The 27,181-nt window shown below is 38.4% G+C and overlaps 2 protein-coding genes across 2 annotated transcripts in view; one reads left to right on the top strand and one right to left on the bottom strand.

Annotated features, from left to right (window-relative positions):
- LOC107291927 (dynein heavy chain 7, axonemal) overlaps window positions 1–27,181 on the bottom strand; it is a 64,202-nt gene that overhangs the window by 16,629 nt on the left and 20,392 nt on the right. Inside the window, exons 10-20 of the mRNA XM_015820981.1 lie at window positions 26,610–26,795; window positions 22,693–22,856; window positions 20,568–20,722; window positions 19,457–19,647; window positions 17,448–17,581; window positions 14,979–15,314; window positions 12,430–12,556; window positions 10,232–10,426; window positions 7,757–7,849; window positions 1,708–1,884; window positions 119–280 (exon numbers count right to left, since the gene is read on the bottom strand). Coding sequence (XP_015676467.1) covers window positions 119–280; window positions 1,708–1,884; window positions 7,757–7,849; window positions 10,232–10,426; window positions 12,430–12,556; window positions 14,979–15,314; window positions 17,448–17,581; window positions 19,457–19,647; window positions 20,568–20,722; window positions 22,693–22,856; window positions 26,610–26,795 — 1,920 coding nt within the window. The remainder of the gene's footprint in view (window positions 1–118; window positions 281–1,707; window positions 1,885–7,756; window positions 7,850–10,231; window positions 10,427–12,429; window positions 12,557–14,978; window positions 15,315–17,447; window positions 17,582–19,456; window positions 19,648–20,567; window positions 20,723–22,692; window positions 22,857–26,609; window positions 26,796–27,181) is intronic.
- Window positions 4,943–6,985, top strand: LOC107291928 (baculoviral IAP repeat-containing protein 5.1-like). The gene is made up of 4 exons (XM_015820982.1): window positions 4,943–4,990; window positions 5,419–5,528; window positions 5,966–6,086; window positions 6,566–6,985. Exons 1-4 carry the CDS (start codon window positions 4,961–4,963, stop codon window positions 6,779–6,781), a joined length of 477 nt encoding a protein of 158 aa, XP_015676468.1. The 5' UTR covers window positions 4,943–4,960; the 3' UTR covers window positions 6,782–6,985.

Raw genomic sequence — 27,181 nt, forward strand, 5'->3', positions numbered from 1 at the left:
AAATTAGCCTATCAGTTACGACTCGTCTTTTTTCTACATGACATCAATGCCTAGAACCTTGGGTTCCCCCAAAAAAGAAACAGTTGTCATAATAGTTTAAGCTCCTATTTGTACTTGCCTCACAGACTTTCTCCAGTGTGGGCATCCATGAGGTTGCAAGATGGCAGTTCTGCAGAACTACCCAGCTGCCTTCTTTTACTGCCTTCTCAATCATGCGCATAGCAATGGGGCCTTGGCCTTGGCCCAGGGACAGAGAGGTGAGTTTTGATGCACCAAAGCCCTGTACATATAAAAAAATCCATGGAGAAAAGAGAAGAAAAAATCATCAAATGTTGCAGTAGCACAGCGAGGGTAAGGTTGCATTCAACATTTAGAATCCTAAAGAAAGTCTTGCTGAAGTCACATTAAGTTGTTAAGCTCCATGTATGAAACAAATGCAATTGACAATGATCCTCTAGAGCAGGGGTCCTCAACCTTGGCCACTTTAAGACTTGTGGACTTCAACTCCCAGAATTCCTCAGCCAGCTTTGCTGGCTGAGGAATTCTGGGAGTTGAAGTCCACAAGTCTTAAAGTGGCCAAGGTTGAGGACCCCTGCTCTAGAAGACTCCTTCCTTGCCTTTCTTTTATTGAGATGAGAGAGGTTACTAACAAGATTCATCAAGGCTTCTTTCACATAGGTTCTTCTTACCAATTCCTACAACCCTTGATAATTGCTGAGTGGTAGTGTCCTGATTTCATACCTCAGGAGATATTAAGTAAAGGGATTGATGAAACCCTTCAATCTACCCTGTCAACATCACCAGCCAGCAGGAAAGCCGCCCATCGGCCACTGCATTACTATGGTTTTAACAGATAGCTTGATCATCAACTTTCATCATGTGCCAGAATTTGCTTCCTTTACCTTGAGCAGACAAAACGAGGTGAGTTTAAAAGGCTAAAAATTGCTGGCATTCTCCCTGAGTGTGCATGGTTAAGGCCATGTCAGAACTTCCCATGCCCGGGAAAGCTAATGGCTAAAAACCAGCTTTTCCTCTTCTTCATCTCTTCTTGCAGCTAAGGGTACAGTAGCTGATTGCCAGAGTAGAGAAGTAACAGGGTAAGTGGGAAGAGTTTGGCTCTTAATCTACCGGATCAACTAATCCTTGGGACTGAAACCCATTCCTTCTATTGAAATTAACATGTACCAAGGCTTGCAGATAAAGGACACTATGTACTTTAATGGATACAGATTCAACCAGGGACTCAACAAGTGACTGTTCATAAATAGTGCAGCCTGTATTCATTCAAATACTAGTATGTGTTATTCATGCTGGATTCCATAAAAGGATAAAAACAACTACAGGAACAGTGTTGTCCTCCTTGTCCTCCCTGGATACCAGCATATAAACCTCACATATGGTAGAAAGCAAGTAATGATATGAGCCCTGTGGCACAAGCTCTGTCCTTTTTGTATGTGTGTGTTGTGATATTGCACATGTGTATGTAAACATGGCAACAGCAGATATGTCATTCTGACAAAACTATTACCTTCTGAGATGAACCCACTCAGATCAAGTGGGTAAAATCAGATCAAGCCTGTAAAATTATTTCAATTGATGTTCCCAGCAACCCTGAAGCCTTTTGCTCATATATCATCCCATCGAACAAGTAAGCACTCCAAGTTTTAGGCCTCATGTCCACAGAGAATGAAATAGTCATCTACATACCTGGTCGTCAGCAAATTTAAGAAGAGCCGCCATGGGATCTGCACCCGGAGACAGCACAAAAATTAGTGGAGCACAGCAGTGGCTATCACCAAATGCTTTGTTTAAGTCAAAAGGAGGAGGCTCAATAAACAGACGGCCCAAGTTGTTAATGATAAATTCTTGCACCATGGGAATAATCTAGAAAGTCAAGAAGGCAAAAAACTATGAGATGGTTGTCCTTAAAAACCACACACACACACATATATACTGCTCAAAAAAATAAAGGGAACATTTTAACATGGAACTGAAGGAGTTTGCGTTCCCTTTATTTTTTTGAGCAGTATATATATATAGCATCGGCGAAATGGAGGGTGGGGACGTGACTGCTGGGTTACAGCCCGAGCCGGATTGGATGGGGGTGAACAAGGAGCAGAAGAGGGGACAACTAGATGGCACTTGTGTGCCAGGTGAGGCTAAGCGTCCTCACGGTGCACGGACACGGAGGAATGGGGGTGTGAGTGTCAATGTAAGGATAGTTAAAGAGAGTGATGAGGGGCACACATCGATTGGTTATCCAGGACCCCAGACAGCCCAGGTTCGAATCTCGGAAGGGTATGTCTGACTGATGAAAACCAAATAAGGTTAGAAATAGCTATCTCAGTACTCCCTTAATTCTTTGTTAGCAATCCAAATTTTGAAAAACATATATATATATATATATATATATGATTGACTTGTGCTGTTTAATAAAAAACATGCACTAATCACAGAGTTTCAAATGTTGGCCTTATACTTCCAACTCTCTTTGAAAAATTAAAAGGAATAATTTTGGTGCAAGAAAGGAAAAAGTAGAAAGGAAAAGTTCTCTTGTTAGCTAAACTTCTATAGCATTAACCATGAGTGTTATGTTCATATTTGTTGCCATGTCCCAATCCATCTTTCTCCAATCCGGCACGCTCTAAATGAGTATATCTTAAACTTTTTTTCTCTCATGAGGCCTTCCCATTTTTAAAAATTATGGAGGACCCCCCCAAAGGGCTTTTATTTGTATGAGTTGTATTTATTCATATTTACCATATTAAAAATTAAAACTAATCCATTCACTGCTATTGCTTGATGGGATTTTAAAAATGTATTATTTTTCAGCATAAGCTAGCCAATACTTTTGTCTTTGCAGGCCCCTGAGAGGATCTTGGGGGTCCCCAGGGATCCTAAGGTCACACTTTAAGAAACACTGTTCTAAATAATAGTAGACTATGATATCTATCATCCCCTGAGGAGGTATAGCAATTCTGTGTTCATAATATTTGCTCAAATCCAAATCTTTAGGGGTAGGGATAAGCAATATGGGCCAATGGATTCTTCTCTCAATGTCCACTATTCTACATATACAGAGAGAGAGAGAGAGAGAGAGAGAGAGAGGGAGGGAGGGAGGGAGGGAGGAGAGAGAGAGAGAGAGAGAGAGAGAGAGAGAGAGAGAGAGAGAGAGAGAGAGAGAGAGAGAGAGAATATTGGCATACAATGACAAACAGCATGAGACCTTTATTTATAAGAAAGCCTCCAGCTTCACTGCAGAAAATAAAAATTGTGATGACCTGGTTTACCTAAGACTGCCATAAATCAGCTGCAAAAAATATATAACCACTAGATGGCAGAAAAGAGATGGACTGTTGCTGCCACCTAGTGTCTGTACAGATGTTTGCAGCCCTACTATGCAAGCATTCCCACTAGCCTAAAAAAAAAAAAAGGCAAAGATATATTGGGGGAGTGGAAGGCAGAAAGCATCCTGAGCAGAAGGGGGAAATGATCTAATCAGTTTGCCTTCTAAAAAGGCAGCGTATACTTTTGGGGAAATAAAATACTTTTTTAAAAAAACAAAAATGCTTTGAAAATTCATATGTGCCCACCAGCTCCAAAAAATAATCTACCTCTCTCACTTTGGGCCATATCTTACATCAGAGAAGTTGGGTCCCAATGCCAGCTCAAGCAGGGACATAGCCAAACAATTGCTCTGTGTTATTAGGATGGTGAGCAGCCAGGATTGATAACTCTCAAGAATTTAGGCAAATGCAGCTTTAGGTGACAGGAGCAAGAAAAGCAGCCCTGCTTCAAGTAGTTATCTGCAGAATTAAAGGGAAAGGAGCATTCCAAGGAATAAGATGTCAATTACAGTAACCAATCTCTATACAGGTCAATTTTTCTTTTTTGAAAAAAAGTATTTTATTGTTTTTATTTTTTGACATTGTTTTAATGTTTATTTTATTTAGCATTTTCTAAAATATTTTAATGTAGACTTGTTTTTGAATTAGTGTTTTAACTGTAAACACTTTGAGGTTCACCTTTAAGAGGAAAAGGTGATTTAGATAAACTATCCATGTTTATTTATAGTTTATTCATCTTTTCGCCCATCTTGTAAAGGTTGATTAACAGGTGACATCAATTGAGACAGCTAAGGAAATGCCTTAAATATGAAGCCAGGAGCCATACATGCATGTGACTTTGAAAGAAAGTGCAGTGAGAACAGATGATTTGCAACATCCATAGCCTAAATGGAGGCTTTCCTGAGAGAACTCACTTCCAAGAACCTACTTGAATTCAGGGAAATGTATGAATATAAAAATCGCCTGCAGACTTTAACTGCGTGGCCTTTTAAGGACAATTGCAAATGTTCTCCTGAAAATGTAAGTCTAGAAGTTCTGGGAAATCTTTGAAAAGAGCCTCCTTTTTTTTTTTTAAATGGTGTGTATTCGTTCAAAGTAGAGTTCAACAAGGCTTTCTCTGTATAAATATAGTCCTACCTCGAATAATACTTTCAGTTGCTCTTAAAAATGGAGGTTTTCCTCTCTTCCTGGGAACCAAGCTATACATTACTTTCTAATAAACCTCCAAAAGGAAAAGCCTGCTGCTAAATCATTCCTTGTTTGTTTTTTAACATTTCAGAAGAGGAAAAAGGTCTACTCCCTCTGTCCCAAATCTGCAGGTTTTATTTCTCAATTGTTTTACAAACGTCTCTAGTTTTTTAAAAAAGCCCAAGCTGACTCCCATATGTCTTTCTAGAAATTATAGGGGAAAGTTCTCATAGTTGTATCTTTAAGCTGGGACAACTGTTGCTACTACCAGTTTAGGAATTCTCTTCTGGGGAAAGCTAGCAAATCCAGTTAAGGGATAGTTCACTTCCGCATTTCTCTTTAAAATCTGCTCTTCTTTCTTGGCTCTGAGTCATCTTTGCTTTAGTCAAATTAAGCTGTCTGAGGGGGCTCTGTGAAAATGGAACATGCAGCACAAAGGAGATGCAACTTCTGGTGTAAGCTCAACAAAGTTTCCTTTTTTTTGGATTGCTTGGCTCTGGGATCTGCTGCAAACAGGACATGCTTGATAGTTGAAAGGGGGGAAAAAAGGTGGGACATCAGGCAGCCTAAGCAATTGTATAGAATCTGCAGAAATTCCAGATGCAGTTTATTTTTCAGTATAAGTGAGAGAACATGGTAACGCGTTCTGAACTATGCAGAACTTTCAGATATAAGCCAGAGTGCAACAATCTGCAGTTAGCTTAGCGTATTATGTTAGGCCAGCTCCTGTTACTGACTCATCATTTGAGAAAGAATAGCTTAACCTTGCTTTATGTGAACACAGCCATTAGTAAAGATCCAGCTGCTAGCAAACAATATCCCACGAAGCACAAAAGTTCTCTCTCCGTCTTCAAGGTGTCCTTATCTTCTTCTTCTTGTGTAGATGGCCAAGGCTGGCTTCATCCACCATCCGCATGCAGAGGAACCCGAGGTGGCCAAGTGCTTCTTCTGCTTGATAGAATTAGAGGGCTGGGAGTCCAATCACGATCCCTGGTAGGTATGGTCTGATTGCTGATCTTCTGCCTTGAGGCAGCTCAGACTAAGAATGGTGTTGTCTGAGCGTTGGTAGAGGTGGGTTAGAAAACCATTCCTTGGCTGGAGCAGAATTACTTTCCCCAGTTTCTGATATGTATCTCTCCACCATCTTTAATGGAATTTCATCCTGTTTTAGCTCCCATTGAGGAAACAACAACTCAACCATCCTAGATAACTTGCTGCTTTACAAAGGTATATGTGCTGGTAGTAACTTAGTAATTTGCTGCATAACCTTACTCTCTGACTGAATCATGCTGGAAGATGTGTATGATGGGCAACTGCTTACATGGGAAATGTTTACATTTCTAACTGTACTACTAAGCTGTGTTGCAGAACGTTTCTTCTACTTTTCCTAGCTCACTCTACTTCTTGCCAATGGCCTTTTTCCGTGACAGGTTGGAGCACTCCAAGCGTAGTCAAGACTCGTGTGGGTTCTTGTCCCTTTCGAAGAATTTTGATGACCTGACAGTAGAAGAATACTATGAACTAGAGATGGAAAGGGTCAGAAATTTTCTTGTAAGTAATAGAACTGATATCAGGAGAGCTGAGGTGACCTAAGCAATCTGAACTTAATGTTGAACTTAAAGCAACCTCTGACCCTACCCACTCCCTAGCGAACGTATCTTTTTCATGGGCCAATGTGAAACAAGGTGGTGGCCTCTCTTTGTTTCTAAAAATCTTGCTTTGTTACAGCAAGAAGCTGTTGACGTACATACGACCGACAGCTACCATTTTTCTCCCTATTTTTTTCCTCTTTGACAAAGATTGACAAAGATTTAGGTTTTTTCACTCACAGTAGCCTAAAATCATGCTGGGCTATGAGCGTGGATCCCAAATGAGCAATTGAGGTTGGGAACAATTACTGTCAAAGGTGTGGATGCTTTCTTTAAAAAGGGAAAGCTATTAATATATTCTGCAGTATCCCTTGCAGTTGTCCATGCTGTCTATCATCTAAAAATTGTGGCTAACAAGTGAATTCTCCACTTGTTTTCAAGTGTAAAACCGGCCGAAGTATAATAAACACCTTTGAAAAAGAAGCAGCTCTAACAAGGAAACGTCTTGTGGATCATTTCATGAATAAATACCAGTATGCTTCAGAAGCGGAGACTTCTGTCGTTTGCAACAAAAGAAAATTGTGTGCCAGCCAACAAATAGAAGAGAATGGATTGCAGCTGACAGTCTCTTGTGATGACAAGCATGGTCAGAGGTAAAAGTACATAATTAATGAAATGTGAACAAAGGCCTGGCCTGTAATACTGGTTAATACGACACGAATGGAATCTTCGGATAGCCATTTATATTCCTGATGCTTTTATTGTGTGCAAGGCTTGTTCTGCATAAAACCAGAAAGAAGACAGAAGGAAATAATTCTGACTTATGGAAGTAATCCACTAAGCTGAGATAATGTGTTTGGATAATGTAAAGATAAAATTTTGAATAAAGGGTTTTGGATAGACTGAGAGGGATTTCTTTTAAACTGATATCCAAATGTATCTAATAATATATCTTAGACAAATAATATGCACAATACAGTTGTCAGTGTAATGCCAATAGTCCAATATGTTGCTTTGGCATCACACATCAACAATTTAAGCTTGTGTGTCACAATAGTGATTTAAGCTTGTGTGTCACAATAGTTTTCCTCCGTGGACAAATATAAAAAGCAACAATGCTTTTATTAATATATGTGCTTCCCTCTCTTTTTTTAATCTGTTATGTGACTCCTATAAAACTGAAGACAGCAATACTTTTACATAAAATAGTCGAAAAAGGAACCTGTGTGAATTAAGGAAGCGGAGAGGCAGTTAAGAAACTGTAAAACGCTCCATTGGAAATGTCTACATAGTTTGTCAAAGACCACTGTATATATTAAAAATAAGCACAGATTATTTACCTAGAATCATCAAGACAAATAAACATCACAGTAATTTAAAAGGAGACAAGTGTTTCTGTATCTGGAAAGTTCTTGTTCCTTTTTCCATTCTCTGATGTAATAGGAAGAGAGAGATTCATCTCATAGTAAATTATTTACCCACCACAAATCAAGATTCTTCCACCAGATTCTTCCAGCATCAGCTACCTCCATTGTGGATTAGAAAAAGACACAGCTACCCTTTTTAAGGGTGACCAATTGGATAGCACTCACACTCTAATATACATTTGTTAAACCAGCTGACCATACTTACTTTGTCAGATCTCAGACAACGAATGATCAGCATCCTCTGGAACCCTTCTAGTTTATTTTGCCACTCCTCAGGAAATGCCTCATGGTGAGGATTCTAAAAACACAGATAATTCTTGAGCCAAGAAATTGCAAAGTGGGGAGGGGTTATAACACTAAACAACTAAATTGAAAGTTTTCCAAAGATTCAGTTTCGTGTCATGTAGTTCAAGACAGGATGCAGATAGTACTTGGTTTATGAATGCAATTGGGACGGGAATGTCTGTTACTAAGTTGTGTGGTCATTAAGTGCCCAATTTTGGGACCTTTTTTGCCACACTTATTAAAGTTGCCAATAGCAGTCATATGACTCCTGGACACTTCAACTGACATAAATACATGCTGATCACTAAGCACCCCGAACTGCAGTCATGTGACCAGGAAAATGCTGTGACTTTTGTGTGAGGATTAAAATTATTAAAAGGTCATAAGTTGAGAACTACCCATATGTATCTGCATGAATCATTTTTTGTAGTCCTACCCTCAGCCTCACATATACAAATATGCACGTATTTGTATATTTGACTGCATGTATATTTCCAATTTAAGCAGAACGTTCACTTTTTTAAAATGAGCTATAATTCATGAAAACTCAAGTGATAGTTATCTGGTACTTGAGGTGCCAAAAAAATTATTGTTTCACTACAGAAGATTAATATGGCTAGCTGTCTCAGGAAATTTATTCAAAACACTTCATGGAAATCTCCAGCTATTCCCCAGTTATTAACTCCCAATGAAAAAAAATGTCCAATAATTTATTCTGGACCATTAGCAAACAATTTGCCTATCCAAAACTGTGGTTTACCAGCGGTTATTAAACCACCATCCTATGTCTCAATGGCATTGGAACTATTGCCAACAGCATGATGACAGGTCTACTTCAAGTCTTCTGGGGTGGCTTCTCAAAATTTTTTTGCAGAAGCTTCCTCCACTTGCTTCTTTCAGAATGAAAGGTTTTCCAACCTTCTCCAACTAACATTAATGAAGGAGTCATTCACATTTATCTGATTTTTAATTTCAATTTATTTTACATGCCGGGGTCAAAACATGAACTCTCCTGCCTCAGAGGAAGTGTGCTTGGTCATGAAACTATAAGTCATTCCCCAGTTTGTCTCTGTGATCTCTTTAACAACATACCAACCTAAATATGTTAGCATCACCTGAATCCATTTTAGATTGAGAGCTAAAGTAGGTGATGCTTCACTAGAACCAACAGATTCTATTTTAAACCTAACACACACATGGAGAATAATAAAGGAACTGGAGGAGGAGCAGACTGCCGTCTCTCCACATACTGCAGTCCTAATCTCAACAGGATTACTATACACCTTCAAGGATCTAGCTAATATAGGAGCAAGACACACACTTTGTGTGTAGTCATGTCTATTGCCCTGCATCTAACAATTTTGCTAAGACCTCAAGAAATGGCTTTTCCCTATTTTGTTCCATGATAAGCATATCCTCTACTACTTAAAAACACAGCAAATGTATTGTCCTCAGACAGTTCCAGAGCTTGCAGTGTCTACAGCTGCCTATCCAGCAAAAAACTGAGTTGTGAACAATTTGGACAAAGCAATACTTCATCAAACTGGTCTATCAAGCACTGTTTATTAATATCCAGAATTAATAATCATGCATGACTGCCCAGAGAAGCCACCGAGATTCATAAGCATTCCAATAACTTCAACAGGAAGGAAGAAAGTCTGAAGGCTAACACAGTCTGATTTCCAGTTTTATGCCAAGTAAATTAACCAAAGCCATGTAGAATCAACAGCAATCTCAGGAAGGTGAATGTTTCAAAAAGAGAGCAATAAAATATTAGCCCCTTTGGAATTAAAAATTCGCCTGGATATAGAACCAATCAGAAACTGGCTTTCCAGAAATCTGACAAGATGGTCCAATTAGCAATTAAAAACACAAAAGCTCTGTCAGATCCTAGTCAGTTGCATGTGAGCTGAAGTATGTTACAGTGTTGATCACTTTATCCCTGAACATACCTGCTGCAAAATATCAATATATCAAATAATCGGTCCTTAACCTATTAGCCCTGAATCACATCTCCCTTAGATTGATGCTGGCCTTGAAAGCCTGCATCGATATCTACCCTGCTTTTCATTAAAAGTAATTCTAAAATGGGAAATTATAAAATAAACGAATAAAACCATATCAAAAGTAAAAAAAACAACAGACCATGGCAATGCTGGCTCTACAATAAAAAAAACAGCAGCACACGAACTGTTTTGAATTTTCCTAGTAATCTAAAAGTTGATATTTTTCAATTGACAAAATTATTAAGATAATTATAAAAGTAATGATTGTACTTTATACATGGTTTATAAACACAGAATACAAAAATGAAGATATATGTGGGTTGTTTTAATGCTAAAGCAGAGATGAATGCTTATAAGGAGGAATGTATACCAGGTAATTACAGACCTACCAAACTATCGTATACAGTTTTCCATCCTTCCTTCAAGCGTATAAATTCCTTTCGAATACTTCTGAAGGTTGGCAAATCATCCAGGCGGCAGATTTCATCCCATGACTTCTGGGGAAGCCAGGGGCAGGGATTAGAGTAGGGATTGTCCAGGCCTATCCCTCCTGTTAACAGGAACTTCCACTCATCCTCATTAATCTGCAATAATTTCAAACGAAATAAATTACTTAAAACTTTGACATTCAAAGATGCAGTTGTTTTATGCAGCCAAAACCAAATTCAGAGACTGTATTTTTCCAAATGTGTTAAGCGTTATATCTGATTGGAAGTTGATTGCTTATCTTGAGGCCTCCTTTATGTGTAATGTCTATTCTGGACAATCATGCAAACACTGAAGACAAAACAAGTAGAGAGAAGAGAAGAACTCTCAGATTTTCCTTGGGCAATGCTACCAGCTGAATTCAAATGGAGAAAAGCTTAGTAAGATGCAAAGATTCAACTTTCAAGGTGTTCTCAGCGCAACCCTGCAAATTACTGGAAATGGGAGCTGTTGGTTGCCACACCAATGTCCTTTTATGCTCAAAGACAACCATTTTGAATCTGAGGTGACGAGGGATCAAATCAAATTCTTCCAAATCTGTAAAACTAGGGATTCTGGTCTGGTCTTTCAGCATAACTGCAAGGACCAACCATCCAGGAGGACCCCGATGTTAATGTTGATCCGCAAAGATATGCATCATTTTAAAATTGTTTTTTTTAAAAAAAGAGTTAGCCCTTGCCTGAGGAACTTTTACTCAGGCAAAGACCAGGTTGTCTTATTCCACAGTCCTTCATAAAAGTTTGCTCATCCCCCAGATCACTTGTTCTGTTTAGATTCATATATCAACAAGATATTTCCAGGAAATAGAGGAGTCCAAATGCTTAACAATACATCATTTTAACTGGTTGCGGTATTTTAGAAAGAGAACATTTTGGTGAGTTGGTTGCTTTATCTTCTGTGCCGCAAAAAGTTTTTTTTTCTTTTTGCTTTTGTATCTTGCCTTTTCCTGGTAGCTTAAGGCAGCTTATGTGGGGAGAAAGGAAGAGTTTTATCCCCATAAACTTAAACTCAAGTGTCAAGTGGGAAGTTAAACCTAAGGGTCCCCAATAACTGAGTGTCCCCAATAAAAAATCAACCACATTCATACACGCATAGAAATGTAAACACACCCCCAACTCAGTAATATACGGCATCATATACTCTCCCTGTAGGGGCCTTCTGAGCCCTGTCCCATCCTTTGCCCATCCCTTATAGTTGTAGTAATGGAGGAAAGCTGCAAGATAAGGAAGAGCATTCTGGAAGGAGGGAGAGAAGCCGAGGAGGCTGGATCCTGGGATAAAGAAAGACAATTGTTTGGAGAGAAAAGAAGGATCTGATCTGATGCTGGTGAAGGCTGAATTAGGACAAGGGGGAGAAAACAAGCAAGCAGCAAAGGGACACGTTAGGGAGGAATACAAGGCTAGATGCAAGCAAAAGAGAAGGGCTGAAGGAGATGGAGCAACAGGGCAATGAACAGAGAGAATGGCAGGATGGGATGAGGATGCAGAAAGAAGAATGTTGGGAAATGTGTGAATGGGGCAGTAAGGGGCCAAGGGATTGCTTTAAAAGTTTCTTTAAAAGTAAACAAGCAAGTCTGACCATTTTTGCCCTTTTTACTTTCCTGCTGGAATTCAGAGCTTAGAAATATTTGTGAAAAACTAGAGCAGTGGTGGCGAACCTATGGCACGAGTGCCAGAAGTGGCACTCAGAGCCCTCTCTGTGGGCACACGGGCCGTCGCCCCAGTCCTAGGCCTTCAGCTGGGTTTTATAAAACCTTTTCGCTTTAGGCCTCCGCCGCCATGTGGGGGGAAAAAAGGTTCAATCAATCAGTCAATTTCAACTTCTTATGGGAAAAAAAAAGATCTTGCAAAATTGGAATTGATTGATTGAACTTTTTAGTCCCACCCAGTCTGCCATTACCACTGCAACCACGTCCACCCAATGGGCCACACCCAGCCAATGGCCCACACCCAGCCAATGGCTACCCGGCACCCGACGATGCATAAGTGGGTTTTGTGTTGCAGTTTGGGCACTCGGTCTCTAAAAGGTTCACCATCACTGAACTAGAGTATCAGACATTATGCAAAAATCCCATCCAGTAAGGTGTTTTAGGAGCACTAACCAATTTATCATGCTTCAGAAGATTTACATTCAGGCCGAAGGAGAAGAGCAGCTTGTCTTTTTCAAAGAGCGAGCGGCAGATGTTGACATAGAGGGAGTAAGTAAAGTGATCTTTGAGAAGCCTCAGTCTGCAAGTATTAAAAAAAAATTTGAGAAGGGATCTAAAAGACAGCAGTCTGGCAGCCCCAAATCTGAAGATCCTTGAAATTTCAATTCTACAGGAGTAATCTTTTTTTAAAAAAATTAAAGATTTTATTTTTAAAAAGCTGCACAAGGAACCTCCCTAATCCCTCAGGAGATACCCTTCAGAGGCACTCATATCTAATAGCCACCGACTTCCATGAACTGGTTCGACCCTTTTCTAAAGACTGCCAAGCTGGTTGCATTACACCTCATGGTACCAAATTCCCGAGTTGAATTATATATTTTGAAAAAAAAAAATTTAAAAATGCTTTCTTCTGTTCTGATTCTTTCAGGATTGAATTTCAATGGATGACCACTGGTTTTAATACATTGGAAAGGGGAAAATAGCCTATCCTTATCCACTTTATCCATTCCAGGCATAATTTTGTAAACCTTAGTCATCTTCTCTCTTATTCACCTCACAAATATTATGCTTTTTTTTACAGCAGATGTGCCATGTGTTAACACCTTCAGTGAACTGTTTACTGTTATTTCAAAGTGTCTTTCCTCCAACAATTTTCTTAACAACAAACTAGGGCCTAAACCAAAAGCAAGTGCACATGTTATTGTGTCCCTCCCCCCATCCCATCTCACTAAGCTATATTATGGCTTAATGTGGTTGCCTGACTGACATAACTTACTAAGCATTGAATGCTACCATTTTGCCATACAGTCCATTTGAAAACCATCACATGTATTCAATGAGGGGTCCTTGGTGCTCTCTGAGCTTGCTTGTTTTCTTGCAGACGTTTCATTACCCAAACTAGGTAACATCATCAGTGCTGGTTGTTTCATTACCTAGTTTGGGTAATGAAATGTCTGCAAGAAAACAAGCTCAGAGAGCACCAAGGACCTCTTATGTCAACCCTGAGCTACAAATATTCTCCTTTATTAGTACATGTATTTAATTTCTGTTATTGTACTTTCCGACAGGCCCATGTAGTTTTGCAAAGCAGTATCTCCGAGCACTTACAATCAGTACCCTTGTCTAACTACAGTTAACATTGCCAGAAACATAGCTGGCCCATTTAAAGTGGTAACAACTTGAAATTGTAAGTAATGGTTCCAAAGTCAGAATAAATAGGTCCAAACACAAGAAAACAGCAAGCAATCAAGCATCCAAAAAGTACAGAGAGGGTGGGGGTGTTTATTATTTAACAGTCCCAAGCTACCAATGAATATCACATAAAATCTAACACTGAACTCAATTTTCACAGCACATTATTTTTTAAATGACTTTTCAGTGAAGTCAGCTTAAATGCTGTGTCCAATTAACTGAAGATACTGAAATTAGTCAAGCTAGGTCTGCCTAATTTTCTCAAGATTTGGTATTTAAGGCTTGTTTTGGTATTTATATTGAATTATTAAAGAACACTTGGGAGGGAGGGGAAGCTTTGAATGAAAAACTTATAAATGTTCCAATCACAGCTCCATATCTTTCTTACACAGTTCTTCAGAGTGAGGCATTTATCTCTTTCAAAGTATTTGGTCTCCAATACTTTAAACTTGCACAGGTAAAATATGCCCACAACAACAACTTCTCTCTTCATATAGCCTTAAGCATATTAAAGACAGTTTATAAAGGCATACATTGCTTTGTTTTCATTTTACCAGAACTCCAACATTGAAAACTAAAAAAACCAGACTTGTTTTGTGAAGCAGAACAGAACAAAAGCCACACTTTTTCTCTGTAAAAATCCACTCCTGCATATCCACAATTTGCCCATTCCCCCTGATATAATTTAAGATGGTTGCCATTCTGCACTGTTACCTTTAGAACAATTTTGGAAAATAGAAAGTGGCATACAAATACTTTAAGCAAATAAATAGTGGGAGTCTGAAGTCCACTACAAATAATCTGGAATTCTACTAACAGATCCAGATCTGCTCACCCTGGTTCAAACTACAATAAAATACTCTTTTTGTTGAGGGGGGGAGGCAGGGAAGCCCATAGTTAATCCAATGAAATCAGAACACACATGCTAATTTGATTAATATGTAACTTGATTAATATATAACTTAATTCCAGTCCCAGATTGAAGTTGTTTAGTAGACTTAGAAGAAAATCCCATCTCCACTTACTTGTGTACTGGTTCCCCTCTTACTCAGTTTTTTTGTTAATTTTTAATGTTCAAAATTTTTATAATTTATATTGCTGTTTTATGATGCTGTAAGCCATGCAGAGTCACTCGACAGTGAGATGGGTGGCATATAAATTGAATAAATATATTTTATGTAGATCTTGTCAATATAATTAATAGCCTAAGTAACAAAAACAGAAAATCTCAACCCACCCATTCCTGCTAGATGCTCCATAGTTAGAACAGATGGTAAAAGCAGCAATAGAATCATAATTATTTCATATACCTTTCTTGCAAAATATCTGACTTTTCTGAGTTGTCTATAGACATGATGAAGAGGTTGATGAACCAGGTTAAGGAATACTGGTACATGGGCTCAATATTGGCCAGATCGGCAATTGAAAAAAAGAGGATTGATGAATGAACTGCAATGGGGCGGTAGCCCATCCGGGTAGCATCTATTTTCCTTTCCGTTTCTTCTGCTACAGCTTGCTTTTCTGAAATTTCATTAGCCAAAGCTTTAGAAGAGGATAATATCTTGATAGCAGTCTCGTCTTCCAAAATATTTCCTTCAGATGATGACAGAACTTCTAAAATTTTGTCCTCTATTTCCTGTAGCTGTCTATAACAAGAGAACTAGATTAATACCTTGTAGAACCTCTGAGTGATCTAATCCAAATATGATTTGATATAGTCAAGGGACCACAGAATATTAATTACTTTAGAAACAAAAGTGGATTTGAGGGATCAAATCTTTGAGAGTTACTTTAAACTTTAAAGTACTTCCAAGAGAAAACAGACACAAAACGGATTTTGTACAACAATTTCTTGACCCATTCCAGCCGATCAGCAGAACACAGATAGCTCTACATCAGCTTTCCCTAATTTGATGCTTTCCAAATGTGCTGTACGTTAACTTCCATAATCCTCATTAAAATCTAAAATATAATAGAGTACATCTGCTGAAGAAGCCCATTTTACTGAAATCATGAGCTTTCCACTCTTGGAAAAAAAAATAATAGTGGGCTCAGTTCAATTCCTATCTCCTAAATCTCTCTGATCTATGCTAATCTTGGGGAAAGTCCGAGTTGCTCTTCTCAATGGCCAGAGATCTTTCATAATTCTACTCTGTCCCTCAACTGCCTTTCTAAGCTGCATTTTACATTGAAAATAATGAAGTCCACTTTGGAATGCAGCAGTCTTTCCTAGTCTGGTACTTTTCATATGTTTATCATCAACTTCTCATGTGTCCACTCACAAGAAAGATTCATTATTATGGTATTTAGAAAAATAAATCAAGAGGAACCTCTGTTATCAAACAGCATCTAGAATCTGATCTAGTATTAGCTATTTAGTACTTCACCATGCAGTAGCCAGATGTCAACATTAAACATTGGCACTTCTCTGTTTCCCCTTAAAAACTATTTAATGGCCTCTGAAAAAGTAGGAGATTCCATATAACTATCATGGACAGCTTGCTCCGTTAAGGTGCCTAAGTCCTTTATAAAACCATCTAAGCTAGTGACTACATCTTACAAGGATAAAGTCTATATATGAGCTATCCAGTGGGTGTTTTTGCACAGCTATTTAACCAAGGTAAAGACCCAATGACTCCTTTTGTACCACATGCTAAAACTCGGTTAATATAAACTTCATTAGTTTTCTTGTGGTTTAACATATAATAGGCATTGAATCACTCAGTGGTACAGAAGGCATTATAAATTACAGAGGAATGTCAAAAATGTTACTTATCATATTTCAATTGTTTCAGTGAAGGATTCTCTGTCTAAACACAGATAGTCATTGGCCCTTTGTAGCAGACTCCTTAAAAAGCCTTGTTTGAAAGAGAAATAATGTCCTCAAAATCTCTCCATATGTTATGGAGAATTCTTTGCCAATAAAGCTCAAGAGTACAGTCACAGACTAATATTCACTTTGCTGACGTTTCAATTATCTACAAATTCAGATCACACTTTACAGTGAACAGAAAAGGTCTTGTTAGCCCAACCTTTTCACAATTCTTATTTCTCCAGTAACAAAGTCAATTAATTTTTACCAAGAGCTGCACAATTAAAGATGAAGTACAAGTAATCCTCAATTTACAACCATGTTAGGGAGTGTACAACTTGTTATTAAACAGTGCAGTCATTAAGTGATGTATCACATGACTATACCCAATTTTACTTTTACCACAGACATTAAGCAAATCACCGAATGTCATTAAGTGAGACACCATGTAACTGTGACTTGCAACTTCCTACTGGTGTCAGAAACCAGCTGAGAAGGTTACAAATATATACCGCTTCACGGTGCTTTACATCCCTCTCTAAGAGGTTTACAGACTCAGCATATTGCCCCCAGCTATCTGGGTCCTCATTTTATTGACCTTGGAAGGATGGAAGGCTGAATTAACTTTGAGCCGGTCAGGATCGAACTCCTGACTGTGGACAAAGTTAGCCTGCAACACTGCTTTCTAACCACTGCGCCATCACAGCTCACATGACTGCAGGATGCTGCAACTATTGTGTTAACCAGTTCCCAAGAGCCCATATTGCAATCACATGATTACAGGAGCATTGTGACAATTTTAAGTGCAAGGACCAGTCGTACATCACTTTTTTCAGTGCCATCATAAATTTGAATGGTCGTTAAATGGATGGTTGTAAGCCCAGGACCACTGTAGGTTAATTACTTTCTCTCTGTAGAACATTATCATTCAGTTGAGATAATTTTCTATCAAATAATATTTTGGTACTTTTTATTTTCAGCTCCTTGTAAGATCAGGGCTTGCTTTTCTTCTTCCAGATCTGGCCTCTCTCTTGCAACAACTATTCCAAGCAGCTGATCTTGCATCCCCTCTGAGGTTATCATGAAATTTAACAAAGTTACCTGAAAATTTCAAGAGTTCCAAGTTAGAATTAGAACCAGATAAGCCAAAACCCAATAGTAATCTCCAGCTATCCAAATAAGATACTTAAACTTTAGGATGCTATGTTACATTCCAACACAATGGTCTCCAATTTTCTTGGCACCAGAGCCAGTTCTGTGGAGGACAATTTTTCCACGGACCTGGGGGGGGAAGATGGTTTCGGTTTCGGTCGCTCACCTGCAGTGCAGCCCGCTTCCTAACAATGACGTTTGGGGACCCCTTTCCTAACATATATCAAACATTTCTGAGAAAGAGAAGAGAATAGCTTCTGCTTTTGTCTGAAAGTTGTCCTCTTCGCCATATGGCAGTCTTCTCCAAACAAGTACTTCCAAAATATATTTTCATGATTTCTAGAATTCCCATACTTGTGGTTAGCAGGTGGAAATTCTCAGAATTACACTTTCAGTACAAATGGAAAGTGCTGGGTTGGAGAAGACTGCCATAAAGTAATTCTCACCTAGTGGCCAGAAAATAACAGCACTCTATGCCCAAAGAGAGCATTAGAGCCCTAGTAAAACCAACTTAGCACAGATCATCATGGAGAAAACCTACCTATTTGGTCATTAAGACTTGGCAATTACTTGGCTGCCACATAATCAAGCAAAATCTCTGGGTTGGACTTTGATAAATTAGCTTTCAACTCAGCTGCTTTTCCAGAGAAAGTGATATCAAGACAGGTTTTGCCCTATTTATTTTGGAATTGCAGGGTTGGCAAAGTCTGATTGATGGGAACACCTGCCTCCAGCTTCCTGTTCCACAAAGTTTTCCCTATCCTGAAACCAAGACACCTTGATGCTTTTTCTATTCTTCCTCATAGAGGCTGTTTGGTTCCTCCCGCTCCCTTCCCCCTCCCAAAAAGCAAATGCAAATATTAGAGTTGTTGGATGTCAATGGATTACAATGGATTTTTCACATTCCTCTAGCAATAGCAATAACAATAACACTTAGATTTATATATTGCTTCATAATGCTTTACAGCCCTCTCTAAGCGGTTTACAGAGTCAGCATATTTCCCCCAACAATTTGGGTTCTCATTTTACCAACCTCGGAAGGATGGAAGGCTGAGTCAACCTTGAGAGGGTCAGGATCAAACTCCTGGCAGTCAACAGAATTAGCCTGCAATACTGCATTCTAACCACTGCACCACCATGGCTCATAGCAGGACAGGGGTGTCAAACTGCTGGCCCACTGGCCAGTTGCATCATGCAGAGGCTGCGCCCACCCCAACTCCAGCAATGCAAAAAAAGTTGCGATACATCGCAACACGTCACGTGACACGGCAAGTTTGACACCCGTGCAGCAGGAGATTGGGAGGCAGAATGTAGTGAAAAGGGCAGCAATAAAGAGATTCTTACAGCAATATAGAAAAAAGTAAAGAAAACATAATAGAGGAGCTTTTAATTTAACGTTGGGATTTACCCTGATCCTTTACCCTGGACTGAACTGACTTTTGTTAATGCTGAAGATGAATACCTGTTCAGAACATAAGAGAACCTCTGGAATTGATCCATGGAAGATATATGGCCTATTCACATTCAGTCTTTGTCATTTTTACTGCCTTCTTCCCAAAAGTATTGTTAGATACTTTGTATTAGTATTAATATGCTTAAATATTTTTAAAGTTATATATAATACACATAAACGCTCACATATAGGTCAGCGGGAGAGAGTGGGAAAAAGCATCTGCTCATATTAATGTTATTATGTGCGTTATATATGCATGCAAGTGCATAGGGAGAAGATTAAGAAAGGGATTGTGGTACTGCTAATAAGATCATCCACTTGCTTATGAAACAAAAGCCAAACCACCTGCGGTTCCCAGGCAAAATGCTCACTTTGACCGAAGTTTCTGGGAGGTAGTGGGGGTTTCGCAGCTTGGTTGTAATGTAAAAGCGAAAGTCTGGAGCGTATTCAATGGTCGAATCCCCAAGGCGGATGCAGATGCTGCCAGCCTGCTTGAAAGTCTGCTTAAGCAGAAGAGGCTCCAGAATGGGGTCCAACTCTTCGGCGACATTTTCTAGCAGCACTTCAGTTCAGCAAGAAATTGAGACAAACCATAAATTTACAAGATGCAAAAACAAAGGACACAAAGCACACACAATGCTACCAGTATATCAGTAATATATTTTCAACTGCAGTGGAAAGCAGTCTTGGAGACTCGATAATTGGAAGACGAGTAGAAAATATAAACATTTGCAGACTAACTCCAAGTCCCTATCTTTACTGTTACACATGACTATCACTCATAAAATCTGATAGCTGTAAATGTTAACGTAGGAAAAAAATAAGGAACCTCTATTACAAAATTTGGAAAATTAATGGTTGGAAATATAGTGCCAATAAAATAATTTTTATTCTTTTTGGATAGGATTGTCCAAAGAGATAAAATTATGCAAGTTGAACAAATAAAGGGTGTAGGAAATGGAAGTACTACATATAATGAAGGCCAAGTATAGAGCTGAATCAGCATGTCATGAGATATATACCTTTAAAAGCAAAGCCTAAAAGAAATTAAGAGAACATTCCTTCAGTTCCACAAAGATGTTATAACTTATAAGTGATAAATAAAACTGAGAACATATGTGCAATATGGTCAAACTCCCATCGGTTTTAATTTTGTTCTTAAGTTTAAGTTTAAGTTTAAGTTTAAGTTTATTGCATTTATATCCTGCCCTTCTCCTAGTGGACTCACATGGAAAATACAATCCGCATAATGCCAAAGATGTATTTATTGTGAGAAATATTAGATGAGATACTATGGCCTAAATCCCCACCTGTCTGCAAGTTTTTCCCAATTTGCAGGATTATTAATTGGTTTTGAAATGTAAAATAGTTTACTATCTGATGTATTACATTACACCTAAATGATTCTAACAATTATAAAAATTAATCGTGGACTGTGCAAATTTGCATGAAAAATCTACTTTTAAAGACTTGATCGCTTACCAGGTGTACCAAACTGAACACAGTTTTCTAGTGTTCGTACAAATTCACTGTCACTGAGCTTTATGACATGCAAGCTGTTGGTTTTTTCCATATTTTTCACCCATTTGTTTGCTTGACCCTGAGGGTCAATCATAAGTGGCCATCTTCTTGCATTTCTGGAGAGAGAAAACAATGGAATACCTCAGCGTTGTGAATTTGCACGGCACATTTACTTGGGGCTTTATTATGTCCACTCAATCAGGTCCGATTCTCAGAGACTGCCTGGACAAGTCCCTGCAATTTCCTTGGCAAGAACTTTCAGAAATGGCTTGCCATTGCCTCCTTCTTAGGGCTGAGAGAGTGTGCCTGGCCCAATGTCACCCAACTGGCTTTGTGCATAAGGTGGGAGTAGAAATCATGGCCTCCTAATTTCTAGCCAGATGCCTTAACCACAATATCAATCTGTCCCTTGTACCTAAACACATTTACAAGATCCCAATATGAAAATAAGTGTTTTGTGAGCCAGAATAGTGCAGAACAGTGTCAAGAATTCTCTCTTGACTTTCTTTGAAGAAGTACCTATTTCCTTCCAGTTTTATGCTTTCACTTTCTGGGCCCTTGCAAAAGGAAATAAGCTAGCATCCACAAACGTGTGAGATATAATTCAAGGTGAAAATAGAACTCCCCTCTTTTTGTAGTAATCACAAGCACATGTCTTTTTCCCATGCTAGTTATTGTTATCCACCCAACAAAAGAAAATGAACGGATGCTCCACATTCCTTTCATATAGGCCAGTGATGGCGAACCTTTTAGAGACCGAGTGCCCAAACTGCAACCCAAAACCCACTTATGCATCGTTGGATGCCGGGTGGGTGTGTCCCATTTGATGGGTGTGTCCCATTGGATGGGTGTGTCCCATTGGATGGGCGTGGCTGGGGTGGTAACGGCAGACTGGGTGGGACTAAAAAGTTCAATCAATCAATTCCAACTTTGCAAGATCTTTTTTTTTTCCTGCGAGAAGTTGAAATTGACTGATTAAACCTTTTTTTTTTTTTTGCACACGGCGGCGGAGGCCTAAAGCGAAAAGGTTTTATAAAACCTAGCTGAAGGCCTAGGACTGGGGCGATGGCACGCGTGCCACCAGAGAGGGCTCTGAGTGCCACCTCTGGCATTCGTGCCATAGGTTCGCCACCACTGATATAGGCCTTCCTGCATTCATCAGTTGTGTCTCAATTTCAATGCAGTGTTGATTTCACTCCCCAGTTCACTAAGCAAGCAGATCTGTAGTCAACACAAGGGCAGTTCTATAAGCAAATGCTAATCTACATGGTCAACAGCCTTAATCATCCAGTTTAGCTGAGTGATTTGAAGAATTTAAAAGTATATAGCTATAGGCCACTGTTCACATCTTTCCACAAATGCATAAAGATCAGGAAGATAGAATTGGTGGTGATTTTAGAAGCAGGTATTGGCAGGATGGAGCAGGATTAAGTAGCAAGCCTCCCTCCCTCTGTCAGTGAACATTGAACAACATTTGTTTCGAACGGATCTGGAAACGGAAGCAGGTATTGGCATCTAGAACACTATTCCAATTGGAAAAGGTTGCCTTACAAAACAGCAAATTCATGTTTGAATCTCTGCATATACTTAACATAAGAATAACAAGTGCTTTAATCTAAAGACTGCAACTTCATAAAGCAATAAAGGAACGAAGCATTTAATCCAAGGAAAGTATGAACACTGAGTTAGTTCTTTTGCTATTTTGGGCCCATATTACCAGATTCCCAATGGCTTCCAATGAAGGGTTTTCTATAGCTCTGCCATTTTAGATTTTAGACATTTTTGATCTTCTCAACCTGGCTTTCTTCTGGCATTCCAAGCCAGCATATTCAGAAATTACATTAGCTTGTAATTTAAGATTTCATCAGCCAACAAGCTGCAGGATGAAAATTTAGAGAACAATGCTTTAAATGCGAAGGATTATGTCCTGAGACCTTTTGCATGCGTTTCACTACTAAAGACTCCATATTATGTTTTTAAAATGAAAAATATACAATAGTATCTTATTGCGCCCCTACAAGTAGAAAATAGCATACAATACTCTCCAAAGAAATAAATTATGCCTATCTGAAGTTTCTGTACTTACGAGATAATAATACCATTATCAATGGAAAATAAATCGGAAGGCAGCCCAGCTATGTTCCAAGCTCTAATTTTCACTGCTTCTCCTAAAGTTGTAGTTAGAGAAAAATCATCCGAGCAGGGAATGCCTCTGGCTTTGCATGTCAATATCCAGTCCCGGGCTTGATTCTGAAAAGGGAAAATGCTAAACATGGGCCAGCTATTTTGAAAAATGGTTTTAGTGTTACGAGGCTCATTGGCAGCATCAATGACTTGTCACTCTTGACAATTTGCTGGGACAAATTTGAGTTCCTTTTGATTGTTTTTAATCAAATGCCTTCTACTAAAAAGCAACAATGTAATACTTACAAAGTTATTCCCAAGACGTATGTTAGTTATTATTTATTTAATGAAACTTAAAATGAACAGATCTTTTTTTTGCCTTTCAATTAGCCCTGATTTTATCCATTTCTTCCATTTTGCCCTTGGGGAGAAACATCATAATCAGAGAGTGAACTCAGAAGTGTACATAGTGAAAGACCCCTAATACTGTTTATCAACAAGGGCTGAAATCTAGAGAGATGTACACACCTGGTATTCTGAAGATTAGGCATCATGTACTTCAGGGATGTCAAACTGCCGGCCCGCAAGCCGGACGTGTTATCCGGAAGCCACGCCCACCCCATTGCTGGCAATGGCAAAACCGTCCAGATACGTTGTGCGACGTCACGTGACATCGCGAGTTTGACATGTCTGATGTACTTAGTGAAAGCTACAGTTATATGCAGAAGGCCTTAATTAACAGTTTATGACACTAAACGTTACAGTGCAAAATAATTGTTTCAGTTGTTAAACAGTATGACTGGGTACGCTTCTAGGATCAATCTAGAAAGCTCTCAAACACATAATAGTGTGCAATTTTCGATTGGAATTTCTCAGCATCTAGTTTGGATGGGTGAGAGGTATATATCATTCATCCAGATGGGTCAGGTGTATATATCTCATTTTGGGGAAAAAATCCTTCTAGGCGACTTATAGCCTATATCAAAATCTGCTGAACAGCAGAAAAATGATCATGCTATGATTGAAACAGACTTATTGGAGGACGAGGGATGACATGATAGCGGTGTTCCAATATCTCAGGGGCTGCCACATAGAAAAGGGAATCAAGCTATTCTCCAAAGCACCTGAAGGCAGGACAAGAAGCAACAGATGGAAACTAATCAAAGACAGAAGCAACCTAGAACTAAGGAGAAATTTCCTGACAGATAGAACAATTCATCAGTGGAACAAACTGCTCCAGAAGCGGTGAATGCTCCAACACTGGAAGTTTTTAAGAAGAGACTGGACAGCCATTTGTCTGAAATGGTATAGGGTTTCCTGCCTGAGCAGGGGGTTGGACTAGAAGACCTCCAAGGTCCCTTCCATTATTATTATTATTATTATTATTATTATTATTATTATTATTATTATTATTATTATTATTATTATTATTATTATTATTATTATTGAGATAATGAGCATGCATGGGGGGAGACACTCAAATATGCACAGAATAAATAATGTGAAGGAATTTGTGTTCTGATGCAGTTGATGCCTTTGTTTTTCTGTTAATATAATTTAATACTTTTTTTAAAAAAAACAAGATGTTTGCAGAGCAAAGCATCAGGATTCTTTTAACAATCTAAGCTGGAGACTGGTAGCTCTGAATATTTGTGCAAGAGCAGGAAGCAGAAAATTCTAGCAAAGCAGGCTTTTCACCTGCTTTACTTTTTCTCATAGAAAGATGGAAATGAGAACTGAAAAGGAAGGCAGAACAGCTAGAAGTCATCTGATTTTACCCTCCTTTTCCTTGGAATCCTTCCCACAGAGATGGAGGTTGGTTGTTCTGGGCAGGACAGGAATATCCAGGCAGAGCTGTTCCAACTACTTCTTTCCCACAGAAACGAATATAATTCATAATAGGTAGAAAACAGAATTACTTTTAAGACAGAATGTTTTTACATTAACAAAGTTGGAAATAAGGAACTAAGGAGACTAAACTGGATGGTCTTAAATAGTAATGGAAGTGAATATGCCTTCAGAGAACAGTTAAGCATTTTAAAGTCAATCAACTGGAAGCACCTACTCATATGGCCTATATCAGGGGTCTTCAAACTTGGCTCTTTTATGACACTGGCTGAGGAAATCTGGGAGTTGAAGTCCACAAGTCATAAAAGGGCCAAGTTTGAAGACCCCTGGCCTATATGTTCATAGAAACCTGCCATGCCATGGAATAAGTTAGCTACACTGTTTGAAATGTTGAACTTGGGAACTGAATGTAAAATAACATTTCAAAGAACTTTGAAATTTCTTAGGCAATAACTCCAACTCCAACTCAAAACGTTGACTTAAGGATAATAACCTGTCACTTGTAAATAAAATCAAGTTAACTATGGAGTATTAGAATAACTTAAATCTATTTTGTGGCGGATATAAAATCAAACATAAAAATATGCAATTCTTTTTCCTACCAGAATTATTGCTCGTGTTTCATACTTACGCTCTACAAATCCTCATTTATTTATTAAGAAATTAACAAAGGAAAGAATATTGTTTATGGATGGAGGAATTTCAGAAGAATGAAAATGACTGTACAACCACACAAAAATAAAACGGAGGATTCAAGTATCAAACATTTTTTTATTATCATCCTTATAAATGTCTCAGTTCTATTATGCCTTCTTAATAGCTGCATTGGCTGCATTAGTCTAATGAAGAAAAACATAATTGTGCAGAAATATTTTGCAATTTGGGAGAGTCATAATCTTAATCTAACTTCTCCATGGGCCTGAATTATGATGTATATTAGCTCTGATCCAGCTAAAGCATTATGATTAATTCCCACTGAAACCAGGAAAAGATTTAAAATCTCCCATGGCTTCCAATGAGACAGTCACAAATTGTTTTGTGGGTTGAGGTTAGAATCTGTTATGTTTCATATTTCAGAAATATGAAAATCAAAACTCTGCCTAAATTCCCTACCCTTTTTAGAATACCAAGCATTTTTAAGGCTACTTACACATGTCTCCACAGGGTGTACCTTATCAACCTTAAGAAGTGATTTATACAGAGAACACAATGTGTAACTAAGCCTATCGGTGCCTTGCCAATTTAGAAAGAGTTCTTATGAACAGCTCAAAAATGAGCCAAGAAATTGAGTTGAAACACATGCGAAATCCTGAGCATCCATGGTTTTCTCCAAGTATTTTGCTATAGTCCTTCGGTTTAGTTACTACAGGCAAAAACATTTTACTTGACTGCTTTCTTATGAAATGCTGCACATTCTAAAGGGAAGAAGCTGTTGCTCATAGAACTGCAGGCCATTAGTCCTTCTATCTCTGTATTGTCTGCAACTAATTGACAGTGGCTCTTTGGGGTTTTGGAAAAGGACTATATCCAAGGCTGCATGGAAATGTCAGGAACAACTACAAGTCAAACCTGTACTCTTTCTCGTGCTGAATTGCACGGCAATCCTTGTATATGGAACATCTCAAGATTAATATAGGTCATTTCTCCTTAAAACAGTATTTCCCATATATAGTTGAATTATAATATATCAGCTCTAACCAATAATAACTGCCAATAATTAAAGATAGTGTGAGTTACAATCCAATACTACTTAAGGCCCAGTTTAGGAAAGGTCCCACCAATGGTCTATATTAGTTGGCAGTTATGATGTACCAAAGTTAAAGATGATTATCTTAAATTTAAAAAGTCTTTTTTTTAACAATGATACCTTCATAATTTTCTCCTATGTTGTTTTCATAACAATGCTTTTATTTTCAAGCTGAGGTAAAGGTATGTGTTTGGATATTGAGTAAAAACTATTACTTATTTGCTGCAGAAGCATTTAGCTTACTAAATGTCATACATTTATTCAATTGTTTGTTCATTCCTTACTTGTCGGTAGTGTGATGTGAAGGCTCCCAAGTAAGCTACAATGCCAGATGAGATGAGGATATCGCCTGTCAAATTGACATATTGTTTTCCTAGTTGCAAAGCTGCCTGGCTCCAACGGGTTTTCTCACCCCCAAGGCCACCGAGTAATTTTTCTGCTCGGTCTAGCTTTTTGCTACACAGGTCAACCTTAAAATCGAAATATAAACTTTAAAAAAAGCCATCCCAGGTAATGCTACTATTACAAATAGTTACATGCTTTACTTTCAATGCTTATGAAAATATTATATACAGTATGTATTGCTACTTATTATTACTACTGTCATCATCATCATAGAAAAGTTTTTATATTTGAAACCCCAAGATGGAAAAACTGAGAGCAATGTGCGTGACAAATTGTCACAGATGAATTCAACAAGGTCAATAGCATTTCCATTCTTCTTGCCTTCAAATAAATTATTGCTTCACTTTCCAGTGCGAAATTGATAATGGATTTATATGCGATACCAAAAACAGTTGCATCTCAAAAAAGGAATACATATCATACAAGAGCATGACATTGACTTATGAAGGTC

Source organism: Protobothrops mucrosquamatus, unplaced genomic scaffold (assembly GCF_001527695.2).
Source record: "Protobothrops mucrosquamatus isolate PMUCROS unplaced genomic scaffold, P.Mucros_1.0 scaffold1226, whole genome shotgun sequence".
Taxonomy (NCBI): Eukaryota; Metazoa; Chordata; class Lepidosauria; order Squamata; family Viperidae; genus Protobothrops; species Protobothrops mucrosquamatus.

Excerpts from the sequence above, each read along its gene's own strand:
- LOC107291928 (XM_015820982.1), top strand. The coding sequence starts at position 4,961 with ATGCAGCACAAAGGAGATGCAACTTCTGGT. Across the intron at positions 5,529-5,965 it reads GAGTCCAATCACGATCCCTG|GTTGGAGCACTCCAAGCGTA; the intron begins GTAGGTATGGTC and ends TTTCCGTGACAG. Across the intron at positions 6,087-6,565 it reads AAAGGGTCAGAAATTTTCTT|TGTAAAACCGGCCGAAGTAT; the intron begins GTAAGTAATAGA and ends CTTGTTTTCAAG.